The 17645-nt window shown below is 40.5% G+C and overlaps 1 protein-coding gene across 4 annotated transcripts in view; it reads left to right on the top strand.

The window, feature by feature from the left end:
* Positions 1 to 8792: 8792 nt before the first annotated feature.
* Positions 8793 to 17645, top strand: part of tpk1 (thiamin pyrophosphokinase 1) — a 125036-nt gene continuing 116183 nt past the window's right edge. For 3 of the 4 annotated variants that reach the window (XM_085418520.1, XM_085418517.1, XM_085418521.1), the window contains exons 1-2: positions 8793 to 8886; positions 10475 to 10635. In XM_085418520.1, coding sequence (XP_085274646.1) covers positions 10527 to 10635 — 109 coding nt within the window. In that variant the 5' untranslated portion in view covers positions 8793 to 8886; positions 10475 to 10526. The other variant, XM_085418518.1, reaches the window with a different exon arrangement.

Genomic DNA, 17645 nt, shown 5'->3' with positions numbered 1-17645 from the left:
TTTCTCACACTTTTAGACATGACCTCCATCTGAAGTCTGGGCTTATAGTTTGCATTTTGTATTTCTTATTTGTTTTACATGACCATACTAGAGCTCCCGAGTATAAATGCAGTAAAGAACTGCTTAACATCCTCTAATAACTAGTAAATCATCAGAATTCACACAAATCTTTAAATAACTTTATACATTTACATTTATACATGAAAAACAAACAATGTGGTCTTCTTCTTTTTTTCCTGCATGGCAGCTCCATCTTTAGCATCCTTTTCCTAGTATATCCGCTAACCCTTTTCTGCACATGTCCAAACTGTTTCATCCCTGCCTCTCTGACTTTGTCTCCAAACCGCTCAACCTGTCCGTCTAATATACACATTTCAAATCCTGTCCCTCCTGGCACTCCCAAAGAAACCCTTAGATTCTTCAACTCTGCCACCTCCAGCTCAGCCTCCTGTCAATTTGTAACTGCCACTGTCTTCAATTTATAAATTACAGCAGGTCTTGCTACCATGCTGTATACCTTCCTTTTCACTCTTGCTGCTATCCTTCTGTTGGAAATCACCCAACACTTGTCTCCATCCACTCATTTGTGCACTGATCATTGCTTTGGATAGGCGGCCCAAGGTTTTTGAACTCATCCACCTTCATTACCTCTGCTCCTCGCATCTTCATCTTTCCACTTGCCCCCTCTAATTCACTCACATGTAATCTTTCTTGCTTCTACTGACTTTCTTCTTTCCTCCCTCCAACTCTCCAGGGTTTCTGTTACCTTCTCCCTACTCTCAATACAGATCACAGTGTCATCTGCAAATATTGTTCATAGAGATTCCTGCCTGACTTCAACCATTTGCCAGTGCACCAAAAAACATTTCCTATGATTGCTGATGATTGCAACTAGCAGGTTGCCATGGCCACACATAATTTGCATGAAGGATGCTGACTTCTTTGAAAAGACTGTGGAGAATGGCCGTGTTCAAAGTAAAAATTGTGTCTGGTCAACACACATTTTGAAGGATGTAACTTTTACTTTGAAAGAAAACAATCTCCTTTCCCACTGCTAGCAGAGTAGCTGGCAAAAGTCTGCAAACAAGTCAGCATCTTTCATACAGACTACAAGTAGCTGTAGGAATCGGCTAGCAACCAAAGCAATCACGAGGTTTTCAGTCCAGAAATGTATATCTTTTTGTGACCAGTTTCACTGGCAATATTCTTAAGCAACCACTTGGCAAACACTCAGGAAATGCATGATTTGTTCCCTAGAGACCGGTGGTTGCCGACTGCTCTTGATGGCCTAATTTTCTACCTTCACTTACTGAACCCATAAGGTAAGTGGGCATTAGCAGTAAAAAAAAAAAATACTGTAGACCTACTTCAATATTTTCGTACCACTTGTGGAGGTTAGTGTTGGTGAGAAATGTGCTCAAGGACAGGTGGTCTTTTCTCCTTAAAAATTGCATTTGTCTGAGGTATTTTTGGATCGGTTTGAAGAGAAGGTTGAAAATTAAGAAGGACAATGCCAGAGCAAGAAGGGTTGTGCAAATAGTCCTTCAGAAGAATGGCAAGAGAGAGACGAGGACAGTTCATTCATTAAACTGATTGATTCATTGTCAGAGTTTAAGTTGGTCTGTGTGTTTAGACAACACAGAACCCAAGAGACTGGGCAGGCAAGAGAGAGAAAGATCAATTGTGCTTTAGAGAAAGAATGAAGTAGGAAGGGGAAAAGAGAAAGCACTACGGACATAAGATAAATAGAGTGTGTGAGGGAAAGTGATATGGGTGGAAGCTTTTGGTGAAATATACAGCAAGAAGACAATGAAACGAGTACACTTTGCATCAACTCAAAAATGCCTGTACAAATGTAAATCACACGGAGGGAAAAAACAGTTTAACCAGATTAATCAAGCAAAATGCAAACACACACACAGAAAATGCCACAAATCCACAATGTTAGAGGAAGCAGCACTGGCAATGAAATGTAGAAATGTTGGACCTTGTCTCGGTATATATTATACATGAATTCATTTCACAACCTGCAAAAGTATTCTCCCTGTGACAGTATAATTTTAAGTGTAAAAAATATATCTTCACCCTTAGGCAAGCTGAGACCATCTCTTTGAGCACAGCCCCAGACCTAAACACTCATCCTTATCGTGTGCATCACCCAAGGGGGCAACTTGGCCTAGCAACAGAAAATTCAATAGAAGATTTTGGTCTTTTTACATGGAGAACACAGTACATGTGCCTGATGACGCCTACAAAGTTTACCTCCAGCCTATCACACTAAGCACTGAGCAAGTACAAATACATGTAACCTGTAGGCAGTCAAGCTACACAGTTAAACTGTGCAACACTTTTCAGCTATTTTCTGAAATTACAGCCATGTGCAGGTTTTTTGACCTCCGAAGGAGAGCTGGTGCCCTCCTGCCACTGGTGGTCCATGCAAGGTGTTTAACTTATGACATATTGACAAACATTAACTTTACTTTCAGTAAATAGGGAAAATAATAAAGAAATGTCAATATTAGATATTTTGTATGTGTAGCAATTTTGACACAGTACTAAAAGGTGTTTGTTGCAAATACAGGTTATGCTATGAACTTTTCATCAACACCAATGTGCCTTCACGACCCTAACACATGCTGTGGAGAAACCCTGTCCTCGGCATCTGTCTAAAATAACCCATACACTCAGAGTTTGCCTCCATTACCCTGTGCCAAACCCCAGTTTCAACTGGTATTTGCACTGCAGGGAAATTAGAAATCTCCTCCCCCGTGGCATCGCCAGGCACCATCTGCATCATTTCTCACAGCACCTGGCAAAGCCCTCAGAAGCTCCCCTGTGAGCACCTCCAGAAGTTTCTGGGAGGTCAGTCCAAACGTGGTCATCTCTGTTTTTTGTTTGTTTTCTAACCCTTAGGCGACAGATGATGTGCTCTGACTGTGATACCGACCTTTGCAGAAGTCTGTCTCAGTCTGTATAAGTGAAAATATAAATTTTTCAGATGATAGACTTCTACTGCCCTTTTCCTCTTTAAACCTCACTGTACATATTACACCACGAGCTAATGTATACCTCGGTGGGTACCAGCCCCTCAGGGCAGATGTGTAGAATCAGAGGCATGAGTTATTAATAACTCAGGGCGGTCATTTTTGGCTTTACATGTGGAAAAGAAAATGTCCACACTCAGACGTCAGTCCCAGTACTCACTAAGAGCACACATATTGGCTTGCTCAAAACATGTGAGTTTATAGCTGCTGGAATGATGCCACCTCATGCTTGGTCTTTATCCGTGCTGCTTCTGAACAGGCAGGTGAGAGACACCAGCCCTTAGGCAATGATATTGTGACAAAAAAGGGGGGAAAAAGTCCTCCCCTGGATATATGAGAGGAAGCCTCTGTGGGATTAAGTACAGCAAGGTGATGCCAGAGGGAAGAAGCTGCCAAGTAGTCGATAATACCCACCCTGCCCATGTAAGAGCAGCCAGTCACCTGTAATATGCCCTCCTTGTTCTCAGTGACCCATTCCTCAGAGCTCGGGTGTACCTCAAGTAATTTAGACTCAGTCTTTTTCCACTAGGGGATATTTATTAGCTTTAGGAGAGTAATTCATCCAAGAGAGATGCAGTGAACTGTGTTGTTTTTTCACCTTTGTTGACCATGGCATCAGATTCCACAATAGGCACAAGCGGAAGAAAAAGTCTGTCCTGCATCACTCTCCTATCTTGTTCATTTCTAACAAAAAAAATGGGTCATCATAATTGGCAGATAAAGATGAAATATGGCCTACTTAGCCCTAATTCAGATGCACATTTCTCCTACCACTTCATCAACAGTAGCCAGTATGTGAGGAGTTGACCCCAAACTGAGCAAAGCTGTAATATCCCTTGAGTAACCCGAACTTTCTTGTTTGAGTTGTTATCTGCCATAAAAAAGAAATCATTATAGGTGAAGTAAAATGTCGCACGAGTACAAAACCCCACAGCAAGACAGAAAAGGAGCAGATAGGCACAATGAAGGGAAGTAAAGCTGAAAGCAAAGGAAGAGACAAAAGAGAGCCGGCAAAGGAAAAAGGCAGCTGGGATATGAGGTTAAGACAGATAAAAAGGAATAAAAGAGAGACAAAGAGAAAGCATATTACTGAAGAAAAAAGAACAAGCGAAAGAAAAATGACAGAAAGAAGTAAAGGTAATGATAGGGAATATTAAAGGAAGAGAGAGTGCCTGCAAGGGGGAGAGAGTCTGGATTTGCATGTCAGTTAGTGTCTCTCCTTTTCAGTTTCATTATCTGCTAGAATAACAGGTGTTTTCTGCCGAGGGGCAAAGGGGCATTATTATGACCCATGTATCCACTGATAAGAGATATTAAATTGAACTAAAGACAAACATAGTCTCTTCAGCATGATGTGACCTCGAGGAGAAAATGAAATCAGAGAGTCCACAGCAGTTCCTCACCATAATATCTGAAAGCAGGTAATAATTTGAGAAAAGAATGACAGAGCATGCTTGTTTCTGCTTCGGCAGCCATCACGGGCGTTTTACAACCAAACGTTGCCTCGCTCGGTTTTGCAGGTGAGAAACTGTCAACAGCGCTCTTTGCCGGATAGTTGGAAGAAAACCAATATCTTGTAAAAAGAAACGTGATGATTAAAATGCATGTGACACAAGATTTTGATATTCGCCTGCCTTGCAAAGTAGCAGAAAGAAAATCACAGGGATTCTTAGAAAAGGTGTTTTTTTTCTGAGGTTACATGATGTGCCAGCTGTGAGCTTCATGCTGTAAATGAATCAGTTATATCTTCATCTACAGCTAAAGGACTCTGTGATGTCACATGTCAACATATAGAAAACTACAGATTACTTAATCTGCATCCTTCTCCTGTTTCCTACCCCTCCCCAGAAATGGTGTAACATTTTGCTAAATTCATTCAGAAATCATTCATGTAATTTAAGTAAATAAATAAGATGTCCTCACATTTGATAATAATGATACTCAGAGGAGTTCATTGTTGACTCAATCACTATAAAGGTCCAAAACATGTTCAGATAATCAGCCCTCCACCAGCCTGCTTGACACTTGGCACATGGTGTTTATGCTGATATGAAGTTTTTGGTCTCTAAGTGTGGGACTGTGCATTACATCCAAACATCTCCACTATATGGTCTCATTTGTCCAAAAGACATTGCTCCACAAGTCTTGTGGTTTGTTCGGATGCAAATTTGCCATCTTCCTTTAGAGCGAAGAGGCTTCTTGGCAACAGTCCCAAAAACACCATACTTGTTCAGTCTTTTCCTAATTTTACTGTCATGAACTTTAACATTTAACACGCTAACTGAGGCCTTTAGAGAGTGAAATGTAGCTCTTGGGTTTTTTTACTAATTCTCTGAGCATTGCTCAGAGAAAAGTCTGACTTTGGTGTGAATGTGCTGGGGCATCCACTCCTGAGAAGATTAGCAACTGTCTTGAATGTTGTCCATTTGCGAATAAACTTTCCTACTATAGAATGATGAACTTCAAATGTGTGGACATGGTCTTATAACACTCCCCAGACTGATGGAGAGTAACAATCGCTTCTCTACGATCTGTCTTTCCTCCTAAACACATTCAAACAAGCAATATAGTTAATCTGCGATTGTATTAACCTAACTTCAAGATCTGTGAAGGACTGGGTTATTATTATTTTTGAGTGATGTTTTGATGTGTAAAATCTCAGAATAGCAGGGACATCGGTCGGGAGCTGCATGTGAAATCTGTCTTACTCAAGTCATTCTCTTAAGTATTGAAAATTGGTTGCCATCATGCCAAGAGCTAAATAACCCTCTGGGACAAGTAAGAGATTTCAAAAGATATTTTTCTACAATAAAAAAAAAAAGATCTACAAGAGCTCTCAATTTTAAGCAAATGCCAATTTGCCAAAGAATGGCTGTCCCAGCAAATTAACTCAAAGAGCTTCCTGTCAGACGCAACATAACTCTCCAAGAAACCCAAATTTTCATTACAGGATCTTTAGGTCAGTTGTGCAGCTGTAGCCATTAAACTACTGGGGAATGGTAAATGGCCTGTATTTGTATAGCGCCTTACTAGTCCCTAAGGACCCCAAAGCACTTTACACATCCAGTCATCCACCCATTCACACACTGGTGATGGCAAGCTATTGTAGCCACAGCCACCCTGGGGCGAACTGACAGAGGCGAGGCTGCCGGACACTGGCGCCACCGGGCCCTCTGACCACCACCAGTAGGCAACAGGTGAAGTGTCTTGCCCAAGGACACAACGACCGAGACTGTCCAAGTCGGGGCTCGAACCGGCAACCTTCCGATTACAAGGCGAACTCCCAACTCTTGAGCCACAATCGCCCAATGCAGTTAGCTTGCTAATGAACAAAAGCAGGGTCTTTGGAATAATGTGCTCTAAACAGTGTGTTTAGCCACACTAACAACAGAAAAGTGTGTTGCAAGCCAAATATAGCTTACACCAACTGTTAAGCATGGTGGTGGAAATTTTATGTTTCAGGGTTGCATTACTGCCTCGGGGACTGGGCAGCTTGCTGTTATTGGCTCAATAAGGAATTTTTCATTGTATCAAAAACTGTCCAAGAGCTGATGCTGAGCTGGAAGGAGACCTTTTCAGCAGAATAATGATCCTACAAGCGTTGGCACATTTACCAAGGAATGCTTCAAAAAGAAGAAATTGAGGGTTACAGAATGGACTGGTCGAAGTCTAGATTAAAAATCGTATTAAATATTGTATATGAAACAAGACGTGCAAGGAAACCAAGAGATAAAATAATGAGGGTACTCAGAAGAATAGATCTGTTCATATTTCTGTTGTATAAATTATAGATGGAGCTAATTTTCTTTGTGCTTTTTAAATATGTCGTTTTAAACTGTAGTCACTGACTGGTGTGTTTGCTCATTTAAAAATGTTTCATGAATTTTCTTACAATGCAGGTGGAGCTTCTCAATATATATGTACAATATAAAGGAGGCCATTGCATTAAACGTTTCTTCCAAATCCAGAAAAAAACAGATTTATTTGCCATCACTGGAAATCCTGAGATTGGCAGTCAACTCTGAAATAAACTTTAAAGAATGCAATCCCTGCCTTCTTTACAACCTGAGCTAAGAGTGCCGGGTTGGTGACATGCTGAGTTTCTAATGACTGACAGAAAAGTTGTCAGTGTAGCGTCAGTTGTTAAATATTCAGCGTCCATCAATCACCTGTTTCATTATAGCCGCACACCTCAACTGCTCATGAGAAAGTGGCTCCATTGTCATCTTTATCTAGTTCACCACTGACCCACTTTTTGTTACTACCTACAAATAGTCAAGCTTAAAAAAATATCAGGGAATTCTAAGCAGTAAAAGTGTTTCAGAGGGGGAAGTGTAGGGTAAAAAAAAAGTTTAAACAGGAAAAAAAAAATGCTAAACGAGGAAGGAAGGGAAATAGTAGTAAATATTGGAAAGACTGATGTCCAAGAACGAGGCGGATTGGTTGGATGGATGCACTGTGAAAGAGAAATCTGATCAAACATTCAGTGGGTGTAGGCTTGTAAAAGAAATCCTTTCCAATGAAGAATGCACTGAGCCAGGAATTTATTCATAGATGCATTTATAATGCATGCCCACAGAATGAATGACTTCCCGTAGCACATGTGTGCACGTGCGTGTGACTTACACATACATGTTTGTGCAAAACTGCGAGTGTGTACATTGCATGTGCGGTGTGTCAGGGAGACAGAACAACTGCTGATTGATGAGACAACGTTTGTTTTAACGAGCCTCTGGAGTGGCTTCACCTTGAGAAAGATTTGGTTGCTCACTTTACAGTGCTTCTACTGCTGTCTGGAGATATCTGAGGCATACACCATCAGTCTATTGCTCGCATTCGTGTGTGTATGTGTGCTTGTTTTGTGTGTTTACCTTTCTGTGTTTTGCTTGTGCATTTTTCTTTTTGTATAGCAAGTGTGAGATTTGGTGCCCCTGTCTACGAGAACAGCAGAGGGAAAGCTAAGTGATAGGGTGTGGGTGTAACTGGTTGCTATAAATTAATGTTGAAGCATTATTTCAATTATCCTGACCTACTTAACCACTAAACCAATAAATCTACATGTCTAAGAAACCTTAACAGCCAGAAAAACAACCGAAAAAACAGAAATGTTTTATCATATCTTGCTATACATCTCATACAGACATGAGAACTGATGTAGATGTTTCAAATTTTCAAAATCATTCATGTCTACCTTTGAATGGCAGCATGATAAAGACACTGGGATACGGGTTAATCCACCACAATTCTGTACTTTCTTAAAGCAGGACTACACCTGCTAAATCAATGAAGCATGTAAATGTCAGACTATTAATGCTTCATTAAACTAAAGCACGGGTCGTTGACAATAGTGCAGATTTGCTTCAGGGGTCCCCGACATTTTAACATTTTTAAATTTTACATATAACGCCACATGTAAACACAATATGACAGCACAGCAAGCTTTTGAATGTGATTTGTTTTGCCATCTTTAATGAAAAACACAGCTGTTCTGTTGCGTAGTTATTAAATTTGACATCTTTTCGCTGTCCTTATAGCATGGATAGTGCAGGTAAACTTAAAGGAGAGAGAACAGCAGTTATTTCCTCTTATATAGTAAAAAAAATGAAAAAAGAAATAAATCAAACTGTCAGGTTAAATTATTTATAATTGTTCAGGTTTCCTTAAGAAACCCTGGGACTACCTTGGAGAATTCCCATTTGAGAGCACAAAGAAGCGCCATTTCCACGCTTGGCCTCTAGGGGTCACCATAACAATCACGAGCCGCTGTTCATTCCCCTCTCTGCACGCATCCTTCCCTCTCGTTGACTGTTTACTCCATCAATGGCGGAAGCGGATTAAGTCTGTGAGTGTATAAAGGATTTCTTTTAAAGTAAAGCACTGATAGCTTCACAGTGTGAAGTCAGAGTGTTTATGTGTCGCTTTTGTTGAAGTCGGACTGTTGTGTCTGTGACGGGAGGACTTCTCTTCGTCACGTGTTGCACGTGAAGTGGGAGAAATGCTTGTGGAAATGAATGAACGATCTTTAGGTCGAGCACTTAAGAGAAGGGCTGTGTTAATATGTGACAAGAGCTAATTTTCTTTGTCGGTTAGTATTAAAGAGGTAACGAGACGATGCAATGTACTTTCATTGAGTCCAGAGTGTGTATGGAGTATTAAAGAGAAAGAGAAATGAGGGAGAAAGACAGGAAAACTGCCCACTATTAAACAATAAATCCATTTTAGAAAGAGAAAATAAAAAACTGCCTGCACTATATCTTTGAGAGTCCACCGTGAGGGGAGGGTCTGATCGTTATCGAGGGCTAGCTGTTAAAGGTTCAGCTGAGTTCAGAGTACTATAATGATCATTAAACCCTGCTGCACTTGGTTTTCTTTCGTAGTTTGCTCTGCTTTGGTTGCTAAAGCTGGAAGGTGAGCAGATCCAGGTGAAGTATACATTTGTTTTAGTGCTGTCATCAGCTGGTTCGTGAGGTTTTAGGCGTATTTAGCCTTTTTGGTCGTTTATATGCCCTGGTTATCTACAGGGTTGTTGCTTTCTTTTTTCATATAAAGTACAGTTTACAGAGTCACAGCTTTTAATTTTCCTTTAATGAATCTGTCATATATTATGACCTTAAAACATTCCAACCTGCCCAAAAGATATTCAGTTTGCTGTCACATCAGATATGCAAGAGCCACACATTTGAGAAAAAGGGTTGGGTGTTAAGATTTCTGTTAATAGATTAGTCAATCATTAACTACCTGGGCTCCATTTTTAACTTTAGTTCCTCTCTAGTATACAGATGGTGTTATATTTTTCACAGGTATTGTGTTTGATTCATTGATTAATTTAATCAGCAAGAAAATTTAAAAAAAATCATCACATCAGTTTGTCATTGTTGTTAAACCAGAAGATTATTGACATGAACAAGAAGACTGAGGCAAATTTGCTGACAATTTTGACAGTAGGTTTTTACATTTTCAGCCAAGTCCACATGACCCATCAGTCAAAGAAGACAGATATATTAGCAAAGAAAAATAGTTATTAGTTGCAACCCTGTTGTGTCGGTATTGTGTCTTGAAACATGCGTGTAAACCTTGAAGTTGCATAGCTTGTGGTGGTCAGAGGGCCCGGTGGCGCCAGTGTCCGGCAGCCTCGCCTCTGTCAGTGCGCCCCAGGGCAGCTGTGGCTACAATGTAGCTAGCCATCGCCAGTGTGTGAATGTGTGTGTGAATGGGTGAATGACTGAATGTAGTGTGAAGCGCTTTGGGGTCCTTAGGGACTAGAAAAGCGCTACACAAATGCAGGCCATTTACCATTTTACAAATGCAGCTTCCATGTGGATGTTTGTATTTTTAATCAGTTTTCTTGTTTTAGGGAGAATTAATAGTTCAGTACAAGCCCGGTCAGAGGTAGACATTTAAATGACTTTCTTTCTTTGTCGGCTTACAAGCAAAGAATTAAAGTAGAAAACAGACGGACAAAAGGAAGAATAGCAGCAACATATGCCCTGTTCTCCTCAAGTCCAAGTGAGTCGACTGATTGAAGACAGGCTGCTGTGGATCCTAGCCATGGATGAAAAGATGACACCTTTGGACTGCCTGCTGCCCTCAGGTACTGCCTTTCAAACTCACATTCCCTCACCAGAAAATGTCTTCTTTTTTTCAGTTGTTGTTGTTGTTTTGTCATACACAAACTATACTCTTGCGTGGGGCACCCACCCACACACAGACGATCTCAATGCATCTGATCAAAATTCACGCTTACTCGCATCACTGTCACACTTGTCTTCCTCCCTCTGCTTCTCCCACTCACTCCGACACACGGTCTTTGGGGAATTAGAACTCAAAAACAAATCACTTGCACTTTCATGACAACAGTGTACATATGTATGAGACATGCCTTCCCTTCTCTTTTGCTGAAAGGGGTTTTTGATGTTTTTGCTTTAAAGGGGTGGTTTAATTAAGTTTGATCTTTCTAAAATCTAATCATCTTTTTTGCGTCTGAATGAAATGCCTGACATCACATAAATTCTCCTTGTTCCAACAAAACATTTTAGATCCATATTAAATGTGTCTAAGTTCAGTACATAGCACATTTATTATCTCATTTCCAAAGGCAAGCTAACACGTTACAATAGAATTCATTACCCTAACGATAATCTGACATGTCCTGTACCCAGTGATGCTCCTAAAAAAGAAACTCTCCAGATGGCTGGCTGCCCTACAGACCTGAGAAGGAAGCTGGTTATATCTGCCTTTAGCCACTGCTCTCAGGTCAAGGTTTATGTGAGCTCTCTGGTGGTATGAGCTTCGAGGAAGGAAAGCTGATGTGAGCCGAAGGGCAGGTTATTACCAGACCTGTAAAGGTCAACGGGATCGTACAACAGTTTGGCCTGTAGAACAGACAGCAGACACTTGTACTTTCCTCAGGCTCGAGTTACATTTATTAGTTCCATGTAATTCCTGACAACTGTACTCATTTTATTAGCTAAAATCTAATGCAGTCAGCTGCAACAGCTCTTCTGTGAATTCCACTATTAATACCATGCTTTGACCTAACCAGGAACACAAAGTAGAATAATCCACCTTACTGACCACATGAACAGAAATGGAAAAGAAGCTTTGCAAAAGTTGGGTACTGTGCAAAAGTCTCGAGGGTTCCCCTCATTTCTTCATGTTTTGCATCCAAGGAGCCAGCCATTTTTTTTTTTTACCTACCTAAAGAATGAATCAGTGTTGTGTCTACACATAACACACACATTTGTTTCCATTTGTTTAGTTCAGTCCATGAAAAATGCCAAAGATAACTCAGTTTGACAGACATAAAATAATATTTTTGCCTTAACAAGGTGAATTCCAAAAAGCTATTAAACATAAACTTGGCATATTACAGCATGGTGTGCGGTTTGCTCTTAAAAAGTTTAAGGAAACTGAACAACTGAAAGCCAAAATTAAGAATTGTCATGGCTCTGTCATGGTTTGAGCTGCCTTTCATTCAGTAGTGTTTAAGATCTTGTCGAAACTGATGGAAATAGGGATGTACAGTCAGATAACATACAATACCCAATGGAAAATATGTTATGTAGAAGCCGGGACCTCAAAATTATTGGAGCAGTGTGGGATCACCTTGACAGAGCAGAATAAAAGCCTTTTGAAACGACCTTCAAGAAGCCGGGAGAAAGATTCACGAAGACTACTTAAAGAAGAAAGCTTGCCTAAGAGAGTTCAGGCTGTTTTGAAGAATAAAAGTCATCATGGCAAATATCAACTTTCAAGTTAGTTTGAGTTGTATTCACCTTATACTGTGTTTCGATAAATGTTTGCTGCATCTGTTTCAGTGAACCACGGATTACTTTATAAAGCAACGTATAACATAATGGAGTAGAAGAGTATATTTCGGGTCATTGGTGGTGAGTTAATACATTTTATGAAAATTTGACCCAGGTTAGAAATATTATTCTTCCACAGAAAGATATGAAAGATATGATAAAATGTTATATCCACGGTATGCTGAGCACTGTCTGAGGTCTGGCTTTTCTCATTCTTTCTGGATTCCTTGGCATCTAACTATCACAGGCACACACTGTGTGTAGTTTTACTGATAAGATGAATCTGAGGTCTGAGTCCTAGAAAAATCGTCCTTTTAATCAGTCTTGGTGCTCTGTGGCATTTGTTGCATTCTTGGAGTCATTTCTTGAAATGTTGTCTTTTTTTTTTTTTTAACCACTCTACTCCAACCTGCTACTGTTTGGATAGCTATACTGCTGGTCTCTCTTCTTGTGTATGCCTCACAGTTCATAGAGTGGAATGTAAAAAATGCATTACCAAATAAGAACGTGGACTAAGAAAAACAAGCTGGGATGTCAAGAACTGTTTTCAAAAAAGCGCTACTGGGTTTATTTTGTATGAACGTGAAATTCTTAGCAATAAGGTAAGAAACAGAAGGAAATGAAGGTTTAACTGAACATGGGAACATTTTGGGAACAGTTTGCTATAAATGAGTTGATATTAATTGAATAAAGCAACAACAACAACAAAAACCTGTTTGCTTGCCTCTGTTCATCAGTTACTGTGTTGGCTCTAGGCTGAGCATTTATTAATGCTAATGTTACGATTAAGCTGCATGCTTATAGTTTGTCTCGCAGTTATATTGAGAGTGGGCTAAATATAGGGATTTAAATCAGATCATAAAATATAATCACAATCTCAAGCTTGTACTCAATTGAGCTAAAGTAATTAGTAAGTTAACTTTAATTGACTTGCGTATGACTGAAAACAACAATTATGATATTTACAGAAGTTGTTTTAAAAGTGTCTTATGATAAAGAGCTGTGCACTCACAAGCCACTTCATTAGGTACACCTCACTAGTACCAGATTGGACCCCCGTTTGGATTCAGAAATGCTTTAATTTTTCAGATTTGTCATCCATGATGTCAATCTCCCGTTCCACCACATCCCTTCGGTGCTCTATTCGACTGAGATCTGATGATTGTGGAGGCCATTTGAGTAGAGTTGAGTTTTGTGACAGGATGTCTTATTCTGTTGGAAGCATCCATCAGAAGATTGGTATACACTGGTTATTAAGGGATGGACTTGGTTGGCAACAATACGAGTCTGTGGTGTTTAAACAATGTTCGCTTGATACTAAGTAGTGATCAGGCGTCTCATCAGACCCAGACCAGGCAGTGTTTTTATGAACTTCTACTGTCTAAACTCCCTTCAGTCACATTTCTTCTTCATTCTGATGTTCAGTTTGAACTTCAGCAGGTCATCTCGAATGCCTGACTTGATTAGCTGATTCGATATTCATGTTAAGAAGCTAATATAGTGGGCAATGAGTGCATATTCGCAGCTTTCTGCCTTTCAGCACGTACTCGCTGTTTCTCTCCATTAAACTGACCCAGTTTGTAGTTTTGCCATTGACATACGAAATAAATAATTTGAAGGCACTCTTTCAACTTGCGATGGTCTCCAATGAATTATCTAGCATATTTGATCAAAATATTTATTACATTAAAGCACATTTGAGTCACATCTCATTTATTGTTGTCTGAAGCACTACAATCATCTTGTTCAACTGCAGAGGCGTACTTTTGCTGCATGCTTGTGTGCACAGGGTATGTTTGTATATACTTGACATTCTCACACACGTGCATTATTTGTGCAACGCAGGAAGACGGAACTGCTGTTGATTTTCTATTTGTGTACAGCTTGAAAATCAGTACCACACGGAGACCGACATCAGTCAAGAGACAGTCACTCATGTCAGGAAGCTATCAGCAGTTTTGAAGCATTCATTGAAACAAATGTTTACTCAAGCATGTTAGATAAGCGTTACAGGCTGCAATGTTGCATTTGCTCACTGTACAAATCCAAGATTTAGGCTAGAGATTTCTCTGGGTGTGCAAATAATCCGCAGAATGATGCAGAAGCAACAAATCACATACACCCCCGGTGTTATAATTTTGTGGATAAATTTGTCACTTGCTATTAAAGGTGAAAGATGTGCCTGAGATTCCCAGCATCATACATTTTTTTTTATTTATTTATTTATTTTTTACCCAAGTGCACAGTATAGCGATACACTTTTAGGATATATTTATATGGCTTCCTTAGTTTAATCTCTTGGAGGAAATGCTTATCTAGACTCTCTGAGGAGGATATAAGAACAGCCCCTGGATGTCTGCATTTTAAAATCCCTAGTGTGCACAGTTAGCCTTTTAAATTTCATCATTTTAATTATAAATACTTATTTCTGGAATATCTTTGTGCTAGCTTATGTGTTTTGGATACTCTGTACGTGTGCGCGCGCGTGTGCACGCGTGTTTGTAGTATTTATGCTGTCTGGCACTTTTAAGAGAATCCCAAGGTGACATTTCTTTGAAACGGAGTGCAGGAAAGGCCACGCGCCTCCTCTTGTGTGTGTCTGTTTGTGTGTGGGGGGTGGGGTGGGAAGGTGAGTGTTTGTGTGTCGAAGGGTTATCTGAAAAGTCACGGCTGGTTGAGTTTGCCTTTTGTTCTCTGTACACCTCCAGCCAATTAAGAGACAAGACTGACAAATCTTCTCCTCCTCTTTCTCCCCCTCACCTACCCCCGCCCGTGCATCGTCCTCTCTTTCCCCCCTCCTTTGTGTCGCCTCTTTATCCTCTCTTCCTTTCCTCGACTTTTTACCATAGCCGGCTGGGGTTTGGCTTTTGGATTGGAAATGACCTTCTAGTGATGTGAACTTTTTAACAACATCAAGCCCACTGCTGCAACAAAGTCACAAACCCAAAGGACGTTTTATTTCTCCACACTTTCTCAGCCAAGCCTAAATGCACTTTTTACACTTGAGGGTCCAAAATCCCCCCCAAAAAAGAGCTTTTTTTCCCAGGTGATGCACATTTTGCTGTGAGAAATTGATGATGAAACCTGAAGTGTATATACAGTGGGGCAAAAAAGTATTTAGTCAGCCACCGATTGTGCAAGTTCCCCCACTTAAAATGATGACAGAGGTCAGTAATTTGCACCAGAGGTACACTTCAACTGTGAGAGACAGAATGTGAAAAAAAAATCCATGAATTCACATGGTAGGATTTGTAAAGAATTTATTTGTAAATCAGGGTGGCAAATAAGTATTTGGTCACCTCAAACAAGGAAAATCTCTGGCTCTCACAGACCTGTAACGTCTTCTGTAAGAAGCTTTTCTGTCCCCCACTCGTTACCTGTATGAATGGCACCTGTTTGAACTCATCATCTGTATAAAAGACACCTGTCCACAGCCTCAAACAGTCAGACTCCAAACTCCGCCATGGCCAAGACCAAAGAGCTTTCGAAGGACACCAGGAAAAGTATTGTAGACCTGCACCAGACTGGGAAGAGTGAATCTACAATAGGCAAGCAGCTTGATGTGAAAAAATCAACTGTGGGAGCAATCATCAGAAAATGGAAGACATACAAGACCACTGATAATCTCCCTCGATCTGGGGCTCCACGCAAGATCTCATCCCGTGGGGTCAAAATGATCATGAGAACGGTGAGCAAAGATCCCAGAACCACACGGGGGGACCTGGTGAATGACCTGCAGAGAGCTGGGACCAAAGTAACAAAGGTCAACATCAGTAACACACTACAACGGCAGGGAATCAAATCCCGCAGTGCCAGACGTGTTCCGCTGCTGAAGCCAGTGCATGTCCAGGCCCGTCTGAAGTTTGCCAGAGAGCACATGGATGATACAGCAGAGGATTGGGAGAATGTCATGTGGTCAGATGAAACCAAAGTAGAACTTTTTGGTATAAACTCAACTCGTCGTGTTTGGAGGAAGAAGAATACTGAGTTGCATCCCAAGAACACCATACCTACTGTGAAGCATGGGGGTGGAAACATCATGCTATGGGGCTGTTTTTCTGCCAAGGGGACAGGACGACTGATCCGTGTTAAGGACAGAATGAATGGGGCCATGTATCGTGAGATTTTGAGCCAAAACCTCCTTCCATCAGTGAGAACTTTGAAGATGAAACGAGGCTGGGTCTTCCAACATGACAATGATCCAAAACACACGGCCTGGGCAACAAAGGAGTGGCTCCGTAAGAAGCATTTGAAAGTCCTGGAGTGGCCTAGCCAGTCTCCAGACCTCAACCCCATAGAAAATCTGTGGCGGGAGTTGAAAGTCCGTGTTGCTCGGCGACAGCCCCAAAACATCACTGCTCTCGAGAAGATCTGCATGGAGGAATGGGCCAAAATACCAGCTACTGTGTGTGCAAACCTGGTAAAGACCTATAGTAAACATTTGACCTCTGTTATTGCCAACAAAGGTTATGTTTCAAAGTATTGAGTTGTATTTTTATTATTGACCAAATACTTATTTTCCACCCTGATTTACGAATAAATTCTTTACAAATCCTACCATGTGGATTCATGGATTGTTTTTTCACATTCTGTCTCTCACAGTTGAAAGTGTACCTCTGGTGCAAATTACTGACCTCTGTCATCATTTTAGGTGGGGGAACTTGCACAATCGGTGGCTGACTAAATACTTTTTTGCCCCACTGTATATATATTTTCTTTCTATGCTTTTGCATTTTTCCTCCATACTGGGGAAACTGGGGATACAGGCTTTACTGGATATTTCTTGTTTTGCAGTTATGGAATTTACATAAATTCGCTTTAGGAGAGAGTAATCACAAGGTGGTGTTTCAAGTTGCAGATAGCATTTTGGCTTTGTTATAAAAGAAAGCCTTAAACATTGATGGGAAAGCATTTATAAGAGCAGACATGAGAGCGAAAGATAAATGAGCATGAAAAGTGCGATGGTGAGGAGAAGAAAGGTTGTGCTTTAGTCTTTGGTCCATTAAAGCTTTTCTAGCAGCTCTGTTTTTACTTTGTCAATGAATGTTTCCATTTTTTCCCCATTTCCTGCAGATAGATAAATGACAATTCTAAAGTATTAGTCAGGGGATCTGCATTAGCAGCAGAGCAAAGAAAAGCTAAAAGCGAGATTGATGGGAGCTTCAGGAAAGAAATGGGTTTATGAAAAGCAACACCACGAGAGAGACTTTAACAAAGAAACGTAGAGGTACACTGATAAGAGAGATGAGGATGACAGAAAAGGTTTAGCTTTGTTTTCATGTATGATATGCAA

This window comes from Rhamphochromis longiceps, linkage group LG9 (genome assembly GCF_057381845.1).
Source record: "Rhamphochromis longiceps isolate RC_006_pf linkage group LG9, R_longiceps_female_GT1.1, whole genome shotgun sequence".
In the NCBI taxonomy this organism is placed as follows: Eukaryota; Metazoa; Chordata; class Actinopteri; order Cichliformes; family Cichlidae; genus Rhamphochromis; species Rhamphochromis longiceps.
Note: the sequence above shows the minus strand (reverse complement) of the source record. Positions and strands in the feature narration are given on the sequence as shown.